Raw genomic sequence first — 13,828 nt, forward strand, 5'->3', positions numbered from 1 at the left:
CTTTGTGTAAAAAATTAATTGCCAGCTTTGCAGCTTACCAACCAAAGAGAGCAAAGCTCATAAGAAGCCATCAAAAGAGTGAAGGGAAATGGAAAGATTGACAGCCTCAGAGGAAGAGAGGTGTCGTCTCACTTTCAAAAATCTTAATTAAGATATCTTTTGAAGAGGGAGGTCTATTTTTCACAGGGATGACAGTCTGAAGAATTTAGTCGAAATCAGAGGAGTGGGTGATGGGATTTTTGAGGGGGCAATAATATAATTGATGATGTAATATGATTGATGGCCTCCTAACCAGGGACAACTTACATAATTCACACATTATAATTATAAACCATGTTGTAGAAATCCTAAAGGCTATGTGCAAAACCATGCTAATATGGGTTTGCACATTGTCTGATTTGGACACCTTATGTAACTAACCAAGGAGAGAAACAACCCGGAACTAAGAAGAAACTTCCTGACAGTTAGAACAATTAACCAGTGGAACAACCTGCCTCCAGAAGTGGTGAATGCTCCAACACTGGAAGTTTTTAAGAAGAAACTGGACAGGCATTTGTCCAAAATGGTATAGGGTTTCCTGCCTGAGCAGGAGGTTGGACTAGAAGACCTCCGAGGTCCCTTCCAACTTTATCATTATTATTATTATAAGAACTTAGCCCTCTGGAGAAGTAGAAGAGGACAGCCAGGATCAACAGGGATGGCTCAGTTGCAAAAGCCATTGGTGCACCATTGAAATAACTGAAGAATTAGGTTGGTAACAGATCATCCTGGAGAAGGTATATCTAGAAAAAAAAATACCCAGAATAACAGAGTTGGAAGGGACCTTGGAGGTCCTCTAGTCCAACCCCCTGCTCAGGCAGGAAGCCCTATTCCCTTTCAAATAAATTATTGTCCAATATCTTATTAAACCTGTCCAGTGATGGAGCACACACAACTTATGGAGGCAGGTTGTTCCACTGGTTAATTGTTCTAACTGTCAGGAAGTTTCTCCTTAGTTCTAGGTTGCTTCTCTCCTTGATTAGTTTCCATCCGTTGCTTCTTGTCCGGCCTTCAGATCTTTTGGAATGGGTTGACCCCTTCTTTTTTGTGACAGCTCCTCAAATATTGGAAGACTGCTATCGTGTCATCCCTAATCCTTCATTTCATTAAACTAGACATGGCCATGTGGCTAGAGTCAACACCAACTTGATGGGGAACAATCAGTCCATCGATCTGTCAGTGTGAAGATCCTGCTTTCTGGAGAAGTGTATCGTGCTGGGAAAGACGGAAAGAAAGGTCAGCCATCCGGAAGCTGGGTGGATTTAGTTACAGTGTCGATGGGTGTGCTCTTGGAAGAAATGAAGGACCAAGTTGAAGAACATCATTCTGGAGAAAGTGTGACTCTTAACCCTAACTTGATGGCACGTAATCAAGCCCTCGTTGTTTCCCACCTGGACTATTGCAGTGCTCTCTACATGGGGCTCTCCTTGAGGTGCACCCAGAGGCTCCAGCTAGTTCAGAATGCGGCTGCGCGGGGGATTTGGGGGGCCTCTAGATGCTCCCATGTAACACCTCTCCTGCGCGAGCTGCACTGGCTGCCGGTGGCCTTCCGGGTGCACTTCAAGGTGTTAGTAACAACTTTTAAAGCGCTCCATGGCAATGGACCTAGGTATTTGCAAGACCGCCTCCTACCAAACACCTCCCTTCGACCAGTCCGCTCCCACAGAGAGGGCCTCCTTAGGGTGCCGTCGGCCAGACAATGCCGGCTGGCGACCCCCAGGGGGAGAGCCTTCTCTGTGGCAGCTCCTGCCCTCTGGAATGACCTACCCCCCGACCTACGTACAGTTGCGGACCTGCGCCTTTTTCGCTGAGCCCTGAAGGCCCATCTATTCCGTGCGGCCGGCCTGGCGTAGTTTGATTATGTTTCAGTGGGGTTTTTTTACGGGTGTGTTTTTAGAACAGGCCTGTTATTTAATTCGATTTTAAAACAAACTATTTATTTATTATCGTGGTTTTTAGTATCGCCTGTTCACCGCCCTGAGTCCCCCAAGGGAGATAGGGCGGTATATAAATTTAATAAATAAATAAATAAATAAATAAATAAGCCAACCACTCTATGCAAACACCCAGCACCCTGGTGGAGTCTATGATATTGGGATAGGTAAAAGGAAGAAAGGGGCAACCAGCAGCAAAGAGGAGGGATTCAGTTACAAAAGTGATGGGTGGACTGTTGGAAGACTTGCTACAGGTTAGCAGACAAGATTGTCTTGGAGAGTATGATACGCTGATTGCTCAATCCATCTATCTTGTCTGAGCCCTGGTTTGCTAATTATCTGCAAGATCCCAAAATAAATTCCCATGTCATGTTTTGGTCCTCACTTGATTGCAATTACCCTAGACAAGAAAAACTTGGGTGTTGAGGACACAGTTAGTTGAAGCTAATGAATTGTAGTCCTCCAGAAAGACTTCCATCTTTCTTACAGGTCCTAGATGTTGTGAGCATCCTTCTTCCTAAAGCATATAAGGAACGGTTGCTGGAACTGGGTATGTCTAGTTTAATGAAGAGAAGGACGAGAGGGGACATGATAGCAGTGTTCCAGTATCTCAGGGGCTGCCCCAAAGAAGAGGGAGCCAAACTATTTTCCAAAGCGCCTGAAGGCAGGACAAGAAGCAACGGATGGAAACTAATCAAGGAGAGAAGCAACCTAGAACTAAGGAGAAACTTCCTGACAGTGAGAACAATTAACCAGTGGAACAACCTGCCTCCAGAAGCGGTGAATGCTCCAACACTGGAAGTTTTTAAGAAGAGACTGGACAGCCATTTGTCTGAAATGGTATAGGGTTTCCTGCCTGAGCAGGGGGACTAGATGACCTCCAAGGTCCCTTCCAACTTTATTATTATTATTATTATTATTATTATTATTATTATTATTATTATTATTATTATTATTGCAGTGTTTTTCAACCTTGGCTGGTTGATGAGGTGTGGGCTTCAATATGGACTGGGGAATTCTGGGAGTTGAAGTCCACACATCTTCAAGTGGCCAAGGTTGGGAAACGTCTATTGAATTGGGAAACCTTGGGGAAGGATGTTATGATTGGCGTCATTCCTCCCACCTACATTCCTGTTAGGTCACAGTCTCTTCGGCTGCAGGGAGGATATCCTGTGAGGTAATTCTTTTGGACCAATGAAATTGAGTTACTGTGGTCAGGTAATTGAATGTTCACAATTCGAAGTGATATTTCTGAGGAAAATATGGTACAGGCAGTCCTCGTCTTACAACTACAATTAAGCCCAAGATTTCTGTTGCTGAACAAGAAAGTTGTTAAGTGAGGTTTGCCCCATTTTACAACCTATCTTGCCACAGTTGTTAAGTGGATCACTGATGTTAAGTCAGTAACACAATTGTTCAATGGTTTCCCCATTGACTTTGCTTGCCAGGAGGTCGCAACAGGGGATCACATGACCCTGAGGCAATGCAACTGCCATAAGTACATGCCAGTTGCCAAGCATCCAAAGTCTGATCACGTGAGAATGGGAATGCTACAATGGTCGTAACTATGAAAAATGATAAGTCACTCTTTTCAGTGCCATTGTAACCTCAAACAGTCACTAAAAGAATGGTTGTAAGTTGAGGGCTACTTTTAATTGGTTCCTGCTTGGCAGAAACAGGCAATGAAAATTTTTAAATATTCTGATTTTAACTAATGCCGTATTTACCAGAACAGCAGCACTTTTAAACAAAGAATTACAATTTAACTATTTATAATAAGATGCCACGTGCCTATTTCCCATGTGTGTGTGTTATTGGTAAACCACTTGCGATATCTGCAGAAAAAAGAAAACAGAACTTTTAACACTCCCAAAAGTAATGGATATTTTTTATTGATTAAAAATTAGAGAAATGACATGCAATAAAATACAAAGTCAAAGGGGAAAAAAAGGCTGAATATTTTACATCTTTCGTTAAAATCTACAATACACCAAATTGTGTAGAGGTTCCTTTTATATTAATACACCACCCCTCCTCAAGGCTATTAACTAAGTTTTTAAAAATACAAACCGATTTCTAGGTTCAAATTCAAAATTTACCCAAAATAAAAACCCTCTGATCCGCAAAGGTATAAAGGTTAGAAATAATTTCTAAACTACTAAACAACAAACAACAAAAAATCATTGGCACTTTTTGAACCTCAAGAATAAAATAGTTGTCTAGCACTTCTAATATCCAGAGGGGGAAAAAAGAAAAAGAAAAAGAAAATACTATTTATTAAGAGACAACAGGCCGAGAAATATAGTAGCAAAGTAGTTCTGGATCATTGAAATAATCATTATTATAATAATACACGGGAACAGCCATTAGAGATATTCTTATCTGCCACACCTGGATTAGACAGAGACAGGAATGAAGGAGTGAGTATATAGATAGCTACTGCATCAAGATACAGTGGATTTGAAGGTACGCGCAACATGCAGGCCTAGTGATTTAATACTGTACCAGAATTATTTGGTCTCTGTAGCTGAAGATGGGATGAAGTAAAACGGATGGCTATTTTGTTCCTCACGCTGGTCATGTGCCATCTCAGGGTACCCTGATTCAGGGCCACACACACACACACACACACACCATTTCAGCAAGAGATCCTCTTTCCGCATGATCACACCTGGGCATGGATATTGGGACTATGGCTGTGCCCTGCAGTGACAATAACATCACTGGTTCCAAAGAATTTCTGGCCAAACAGAAGCAGAAGTTTGGGGAGACCATCGTTTCATGGAGCCTCTGAGAGACGTTTCCCTCATCCAGGTGAGGATCCAGCCCCCCCTTCCCCCCCAGTTCAGAGGTCTATCCCAAACAATTAACCAAGAACAGTTGACTTCTGCCCCTCCTGAAGGGTTTTAAATCAAGAAAATGACCTCAAGGATTCATTCAAAAATATACCGTAGCTTGCTTGTTCATAAGTCATCTAGCCCAAGGGTGGGAAAATCTGGAAGTTTTGGAGAGGTCACACACAGACACACACACAGAGACACACTAACTCAGCCCAAGCAGTTCCCTTTTCAGCCTCCACCCCTTCCCACCCCATAACTGCTGTATAAACATTTCTCCTTTTCAAGCTCTTTCTTCAATAGGTGTCCACATCTGGAGCAGTTCTGCTAATGGCCTATGAGCAGATCTAGCCGACACAAAAATTAGAGGTGAACAATAAATACATCAAACAATAAAGGAAAACTAGCCCCCATTGCTGCTTGGAGAGGAAAAATGTGTTGCATCAGAAGATCTGAGAACCCCAACCTCCATTCTCTCCACTCATCCATCTCAGGAGATTCAGTGTGGACACAAATGAGTGTAACAGCTCCCTCTCCCAGTCTTCCACAACATGTTGTGAGGACATTTATTACTGTCCTAAACCTGAGTTTAGAAACCAGGTTTGGAAGCTTAAATGTCACGTTGGTTCAATCAACAATGAAACAAAAGGAGGAGGGGCTATATAAAACAGTTCATAATCTCTTCACTGGGCCCCACACCCTACCTATCCAAAAGCTACATCCAGGGATGAGGCTTAATTCCATTGGTTTGCTATGCAAATTAATATTAAGGCGAAAACAATGTGGATGTACAGAACACTTCAAAGCTAAGCAGTGATACATAAAAACTGGAGGGGTTGAGTGGCTGCTATAGGATGGGGAGAGAAATCCATACCATTTTATTGTTCACATTGTGCATTATAAATGTTTCTTTCCCCCCCCCCCAAACTAAGTATATAATTTATAGGTTAAAATCCAAAACAACAGAAAGGAAAAAAAAACCACACCAGATACTAATAATGTCTTAAAAAACAAACCAACACTAAATATGAGTTATAGTGGCTTCAGTTACCTTATGTTGATCAAACTTTTGATATGTGAGCAGAGTATTTTTTTTTTTTTTAAAAAAAAGAACCCCACTATTGGCAAATTCCAAGCGGTGCAGCAAAGCATTGATTTGCCAGATATGTATCTATCTGGCAATTTCATTTATTGCTGTAACAACTGAATGGGGGCAGTTTCACATTTACCAGTCTATGAAGGAAGGATGTAAGAAAGGTAAAAGGATTTTTAATGAAATGGGTGGGGTTTTTTTTTTTGGAGGGGGGGATTAAAATGGGAATTAGGAAATCATCTGCAGTGGTCAGTGGTAGAAAAGACTCATGTTTAGAGAATTCCTAATTGCCAGTCCATACAATCAATTTCCGCTCCGTCCCACGTGCAAAAGGACATCTGTTTTATGAATTGTCACATGCTGAACTACACCTGAAGGATATAAACTACTTCCAGCAGACTTGCAAGACAAGCCTACTTTACACAGGAATCCCTTTGGCAAACACCAACTGCAGAGACCACCTTTTGGATGAGAAAAATATGTAGACTGACGAGAGAGGAAATACGTCAGCATAAGGTAGGCTGCATGCTAGGTCTTCTGCAGAACCTCAGACTTTTCTGAGGATTCTGTCACCAGAATGCCACGGTTTTAAGGAAGCTGGAAATTATTTCAGGGTTATGGGTAGATTTCCCTTGGTGGAAAACCAATTTTCTCTTGGTTTCCACCAGGAGACTTTTGAGGGGTGTTTGAGGAAGAGTGGAAACGCAACAACCAAATCTGATAAATCTGAAATTTTGTTTTCTGAGGAAAGTTCAGGAATATTCGTTCTGGCTCTGCCACTCTCCCTTTTTTGTCCAGATAAGCAACTGAGCATAAGCAAGTTTCAAAAGGAAACAAGAGTGTGATAATGAAAAGTATACAAGATGGATCTTTGGAATGGAACATCCTCTAGTCTAGTTTGTGTGCTGCAAAATCCTCTCCTTGGCCTGGTGGGCGGCCGGCTTCTACGTGTGGTCCCTGCCTCTTGCACCAGAATTTCTCCTTTCTATCCATTGTGCAATTGTCAAAGCTGCTTAGATAACGATGAACAAAATATTTTTGGCACCAGATGTTTCAACCACTGGGTCTATATTGGCAGTCTACAAGAACAAGGGCGAGTGGGGAGAAGGCCCAGTGAGACAGCCAATGGAGGATGAAGGAAATGCAGCTGCACAGAAACATTGATGTTTCTTCACCGATAACTTGATTGCAAATAGAAGGGGGGAAATTAAGGCTAGTTTTATCTCAGGCCAAGCAATTCCTTCTGCGCCCTGAATATAGAAAAGGTTGCTTAAACCAAGGGATTTCGCTTATTCAAGATTTCACTCAGTTTTCTGCAGTAAATTCAGCCTGGATTCTGACACTCTGCAACAGCTTCCACTGTTATTGGTTTATTTTATTATTAAAAATACCTGCCTGGTTAGACAGATCATAAATCAAAATGTCTTCACTGTTTACCAGTCAGGCAAAAATGATCCAACCCATCACATCAGGACAATTGTTAAGGAGCAGCGAAACCCTTCTTTCGTACTCAGTAGTAATGTTTCTATTTTTTGTTAGTTTTTAAATAGTTAAGGCAGACGTTCCCAACCAGAGGTCCTCTGGTTACATCCCGACAACCCCTGGAATTCCCGGCCCTCTTAGCTATAAAGCCAAGAGTTGTAGGCACAGCCTAGTTGGTGGGCACTCAGCTGGGGAAGGCTGAGTTAAGGCAATAATAAGTACAAGCATGCGGGGGAGGGGGGGAGGGAGGGAATGGGAGAGAGGGAAGAAGGGAAGAGAAGGGAGGGAGGAAGGGAAGGAGGAAGTAGAGGAGCAAGAGAGGGAGGGAAGGAAGGAAAGGAAGTAAGTAGGGGAGGGAGGGAGGAAGGGAAGGGGAAAGGAAAGAAGGAAGGAAGGAAAGAAGAAAAGAAGGAAATAAGTGAGGAACGGAGGGAGGGAAGGAGGACGGAAGGAAATAAGTGAGGAACAGAGAGAGGGAGGGAAGGAGGAAGGAAGGAAAGAAAGAAAGAAGTAGGGAAGGGAGGGAGGGAGGAAGGAAGGAAGTAGAAGAGAGAGGGAGGGAGGGAGGGAAGGAGGACGGAAGGAAATAAGTGAGGAACAGAGAGAGGGAGGGAAGGAGGAAGGAAGGAAAGAAGTAGGGGAGGAAGGAAGGAAGTAGAAGAAAGAGGGAGGGAGGGAGGGAGGAAGGAAGGAAAGAAGTGAGGAACGGAGGAAGGGAGGAGAAGGATGGTTGGAGAGAGGGAAGGGAGAGAGGGAAGGGAGAGAGGGAAGGGAGAGAGGGAGGCAGAGGTGGGTAAAAAAAACAGCAGGTGGGTGGAACAGAAGCCAAATGCCTCCAAGGCAGTAGTGTTGTAGTCCTCCTTGATGCTACTTGGGAAGAAATGAAGTTAAAGCTTCTAAGAACGAGGGCCTGCAGTTTTGGTTCTTTGGCAGGAGTGGTTTTGCTTTTTTTGGCCAACAGGAGTATTTGTACGTTGCACCTATGGATTGCAACCATAAGCGGGGAGTGTTGTTTTAGTTGATGCTGAGCTGAGCAAATCCAACAAGTTTGCCGTCATCGGGTATTTCAGACACTTCCACGCCTGATGCCTGAAAGACAAGGAAACAGAATCCATTGTTTTACCAGGACACGAAGAGGACCGAGGGGATGGCCTTGAGGGGACAGGAGGCTAAGCTACGATCAAGACTAGAGTCAGATAAAAAAAAAAAAAAAGAGAAAACTTGAATCCAGAGCCAGGAACGCAACCTGAGAAAATCTCTCTGACAAGATCTTGCCTAGTTCTCATAAAGATAAAGGGAGAGAGGGAGGGATGATACACATTCACCATTAGCAAGACTGCATAATTACAGGTAGTCCTCGACTTATGACCAAAATCTGAGCACAAAATTTCTGTTGCTAAGTGAGACAGTTAATATAATGACCTTTCTTTCCATAAAGTGAATCACTGCGGTGGTTAGTAACACAGTTGTTAAGGGAACCTGGCTTGCTTGTCAGCAGTTCACAAAAGGGGATCACATGACCCGGGGACACGGCAACCGTCATAAATACATGCCAGTTGCCAAGTGTCCAAATTTTAATCACGTGAACATGGGAATGCCGCAACCTTCAATTTCTCCTTAGTTCTAGGTTGCTATGAAGAGCAGTTGCTGGAATTGGGTATGTCTAGTTCAACGAAGAGAAGGACGAGGGGGGACACGATAGCAGAGTTCCAATATCTCAGGGGCTGCCCCACAAAGAAGAGGCAGTCAAGCTATTCTCCAAAGCCCCTGAAGGCAGGACAAGAACCAATCAAGGAGAGAAGCAACCTAGAACTAAGGAGAAACTTCCTGACAGTGAGAATAATTAATCAGTCAAAATGGCTTGCTTCCACAAGTTGTGGGTGTTGCATCAGTGGAAATCTTCAAGAAGAGACTGGACAGCCATTTGTCCCTAATGGTGCAGGGTCTCCTGTTTGAGCAGGGGGCAGGACTAGATGACCTCCAAGGTCCCTTCCAGCTCTGTTATTCTGTTTTCTCCAACTTGGGCATTTTCCAGATCTGGTGGACTTCAGCAGCCTGAATCCCCAGCAGTGACGATGGTGGTTGAAATATCCTAGGGCATGAAGTCCACAGATCTAAAAGGCATCTAATAAATGAAAGCCGATCTACTTGTAAAAGCTAGAAACAATAACCAGCTCGACAAAAAAAAGATATAAAAACATGTCTGGCATTCAACTCAATCCAAGCACATTGGATATCCGGAAATAAACCAGCTTTAATCCAGTGCTTAATATTTGCAGAGCACAAACATTTTTTGTTGAGCTGAATAAATGCAGCATTTGGCCAAAAGAGGCTGAAACAACTTTTTAGAAAGATTTGAATAGTCAGGGGAAAATATATATATATATATATAAATACCAGCTTGAAAGTGACCGATCGGTTCGTCTGAGGCTCTTCCACAATTTTTTGCAAGTTCGCGGCAACTGAAACAATAGGGAAGACACACTCAGTGATGGGCATCTAAGCTCTATGAACAAATTTCCCCCCAGCATCAGCCAAGAATATACAGGCAAATATATAGGCAAAAATATACAGGTCAGCTTGTCCTGCTGTGTCTGAAAGCAAAATAAAGTGACACAAACTGGCACGGGGCTAAAAATGTCAGGGAATTTTTTCTCTATAAGGCTTGCATTACCTATGACTAAATCTCTGCCATCCACCAGTCCAGCCGAGATGAGTTCTTGGGATACTCCATCTGCAGTGTCTGGAAAGACCATAATTAGACAGATAAATCCATGCTAGAATACCATCTAGATGCTATCTTTGATTCCACCACTTATACGCTGGAGATATCTGATTCTATCTGGTTTTTGTTTTACAGATACAGGTAGTCTTCAACTTATAACCATTTGTTTAGTGACTGTTCGAAATTACAATGGTACTGAAAAAAGGGACTTATGACCGTTTTTCACACTTATGGCCATTGCTGGGTCCCCGTGGTCACGGGATCAAAATTCAGATACTTGGCAACTGGCATGTATTTACGACAGTTGCACTGTCCCGGGGTCACCTTTTGTGACCTTCCCAGCTGGCTTCCGACAAGCAAAGTCAATGGGGGAAGCCAGATTAGGTTAACAACTGCATATTCACTTAACAACTATACCTAAAATGGTCATAAATTGGGGCACAACTCACTTAACAATTGCCTTGCTTAGCAACAGAAAGTTTGGATTCAATTACGGTTGTCAAGGGTTACCTGTAGTCCTTGTTTAATGATGGTCATGGGGACTGGCAATTCTGTTGCTAAGCAATGTGGCAGTAATGTGGAAGTCACATGACCTTGCTGGCTTACGACCATACTTTTAGTTGTGTCATTAAGTGAGACATCACGTGATCACAACGTGTATCCTTCTGCAGACTTTCCTATTGACTCTGCTGATTAGAGGATGACAGTGAAGGTCACAATCTGGCAATCAAGTGACTATGGGATGTCGTGACTGTCTAAACTGCGCAACACTTGCCAAGTGCCCAAATCACAATCATGGACCCTGCAATGGCCGTAATTTTGAGGACCTGGTTGTAAGCCTCTTCAATCGGCACCATTGTAAGTTTGAACAGTCGCTGAAGAAATGGTCTTAATGACCCACTTATTTAGTGGCTGTTCAAACTTACAATGACACTGAATGAAGACTGCCTATATTCTGTATATTACCTTGCCTTTATTTTATTATTTTATTATAATCTATTGGGGACATCTTGTGGAAGGAGGCGAGAATGTATTCCTTTTTTTAACAGAATCACTGCAAAGGTTTGCAGTATTTCATGAGAGATTGAGCTACGATTGATTAGTTGAAAAGGTAAAGGATGCTACACAGCACCAGGTAATATCCGCAGGATTGAGTTAAACAGTTCTCCATCTATAATTCCCATAATCCTCAGCCAAAATGGAAAATGGTCACGCAGGTAAGTCATCTGGAAGTCACAAGGCCCTTTATGATACTCTGAGAAGTTGCACATTCAGATTAAATCCCAAATCAAAGGCATCCGTATGACACATTGCGAAGATTTTAGTGCCTGAACAAACTGATTTGCTTTCAACTCCATCTTTCAAACATTTTGGGAGCCTCTATCTCAGTGTTTCTCAACCTTGACAATTTTAAGGCATGTGGACTTCAACTCCCAGAATTCTGGGAGTTGAAGTCCACATGCCTTAAAATTGTCAAGGTTGAGAAACACTGCTCTATCTAGAAAAGATCCAGCAAGCCCATGGATTCATTTTCAAAAAAATTGGGAATTTTCTTAACTGCTCTATCATGGGACACGACTTTGCTCCATATTTAGGGAATCTCTTTTTAACTGGGACTTTTGACATGTAACCCCCCCCCCCCACCCAATCAGCATACAACCACCAAACAACATCGGGTCACTAACGAGCTGCAGAAGGTTTTCTCATCCTGCTCACCTCTTCCGGGTGTGAATTCAAATCGGATGTCATTCAGCTCCTTTTTTGAATTCCTGTCAGGGTGGAGAGACACAATTAGATGTTATCAATATCTGTGCTACAGACGAACATTAAATCATATTCTGTAAGAAACATGAAACCATAGTTACTTCTGAGGCAGGCCTATTGAATCAGCATTTTAGGAACAGTCTACAATTAATTTTACCCAGCCCAACTCTCCTACGCTACATTACAGGTAGTCCTCGGCCACAATTGAGCCCAAAATTTCTGTTGCTAAGTGAGGCAATTGTTACGTGAATTTTGACCCATTTTACGACCTTTTTTTTTGCGACAGTTGGGAAGTGAATCACTGCACTTGTTAAGTTAGAAACCTAGTTGATAAGTAAATCTGGCTTCCTCATTGACTTTGCTTGTCAGAAGGTTACAAAAGGTGATGACATGAGCCTGGGACACGGCGACCGTCATAACTATGAGTCGGTTGCCAAGCATCCGAATTTTAATCACATGACCCTGGGGATGCTGCAATAATTATAAGTGTGAAAAATGGTCATAAGTCACTTTTTCAGTGCCTTGTAACTTCAAACGGTCACTAAATGAATTGTTTTAAGTCGAGGAATACTTGTACAGTCAAGCTTTTCTATAGCCTGGTTTGAAAAGGATGGGGGGGGGGACATTAAATTACACAGAGGCAGAATCTAAGCTCCCATTCTGCAGTCATGTAGTATTTAAAGGCCTGAATAAACAGAATTAATGTGGTTAATTATGAAATAAATTATTGCACCTTTTGGAATGTGCAAGAAAACCCCCCCAAAAAACTTCATTCAAGCTTGGAACAGAATAAGCCTACCGAACATGCTCCATAGATGAGTTTTCAAAATACTGTGGCCTACCAGAATAAAAGTTAAAATATTAGAATAGTTTCCTTTCCCCAAACTAATCAGAGGGAATTATAGAAAAATGATTAAGTATGCTTTTAAACTTTAGGCAGGCAGCCTACAAAAAGTCTGCTAATTTCAGATTAGCTATTGCTTCTATTATTTACTATAAGATTTTTTAAAAAGTTTAAATACCTAAAAGAATTCTCAGCCCTTTGAATATTTTATATAAGGCTTTCTTATGGGAGTTTGTTGTGCTGTGTTACTGATGTTGCTAGTCAGATACATAGCTATTCATTTTATGCATATTATTCGTAAGCTGTTCAAGTCTTCAGAAGTGAAGTCACCTATAAGCCAAATTAATAAATAAATACATTTCTACTAAAGGTAACGGGATGATTAGCAAAACCCGCACATGGGCCACCTCTTGACATATAAGTAGTGTTCAACTTACAACCATTCATTTAATAACCAGTTGAACTTACAACAGCCCTGAAAAAAGTGACTTATGTCTGTTTTCCACAGTTGCAATTTTTGCAGCATCCCCATCGTCACTGTGGTCAAAATTAAGATGCTTGGCAACTGGTTCATATTTATGATGGTCGTAGTGTCGCAGTGATCACGTTTTGCGACCTTCTGACAAGCAAAGTCAATGGGGAAGTACTTTACAACCTTGTTACTAACTTAACAATTGCAGTGATTCACTTAACAATTGTGGCAAGAAAGGTCGTAAAACGGGAAAAAACTCACTTAAGGATTGCCTCGCTTAGCAATAGAAATTTTCAGCTGAATTGTGGCTATAAGTCGAGAACTACCTTTGTGGTCCAGGATGAATGATAGCAGAGGAAGGGCTTATTCAAGTACTAGTTGACTCCTGTAGCAAGGAATTCAGAAGAACATGGAACAAAATATTTTGTTTTATCCTGAGCTCAACCCTTCCAAGACCGAGTGGCTGTGGATGCCAGCGCCTCGGCATAGTCAGCTGATTCCATCGCTGACTATAGGGGGCGAAATTTTGGCCCCCTCAGAGAGGGCACGCAACTTGGGAGTCCTCCTGGATGCACGGCTGACATTGGAAGATCACTTGTCGGCCGTGACCAGGGGGGCGTTTTATCAGGTTCGCCTGA

General features: G+C 42.3%; 1 protein-coding gene across 1 annotated transcript in view; it reads right to left on the reverse strand.

Annotated features, from left to right (window-relative positions):
- Positions 1 to 8,320: 8,320 nt before the first annotated feature.
- The window catches only part of OXSR1 (oxidative stress responsive kinase 1), an 80,542-nt gene continuing 75,034 nt past the window's right edge, over positions 8,321 to 13,828 (reverse strand). Inside the window, exons 15-18 of the mRNA XM_015832546.1 lie at positions 11,827 to 11,879; positions 10,060 to 10,128; positions 9,783 to 9,847; positions 8,321 to 8,474 (exon numbers count right to left, since the gene is read on the reverse strand). Of these exons, the coding sequence (XP_015688032.1) occupies positions 8,400 to 8,474; positions 9,783 to 9,847; positions 10,060 to 10,128; positions 11,827 to 11,879 (262 nt within the window). The 3' untranslated portion in view covers positions 8,321 to 8,399. The remainder of the gene's footprint in view (positions 8,475 to 9,782; positions 9,848 to 10,059; positions 10,129 to 11,826; positions 11,880 to 13,828) is intronic.

Source organism: Protobothrops mucrosquamatus, unplaced genomic scaffold (genome assembly GCF_001527695.2).
Source record: "Protobothrops mucrosquamatus isolate PMUCROS unplaced genomic scaffold, P.Mucros_1.0 scaffold5, whole genome shotgun sequence".
NCBI classification, from domain to species: domain Eukaryota; kingdom Metazoa; phylum Chordata; class Lepidosauria; order Squamata; family Viperidae; genus Protobothrops; species Protobothrops mucrosquamatus.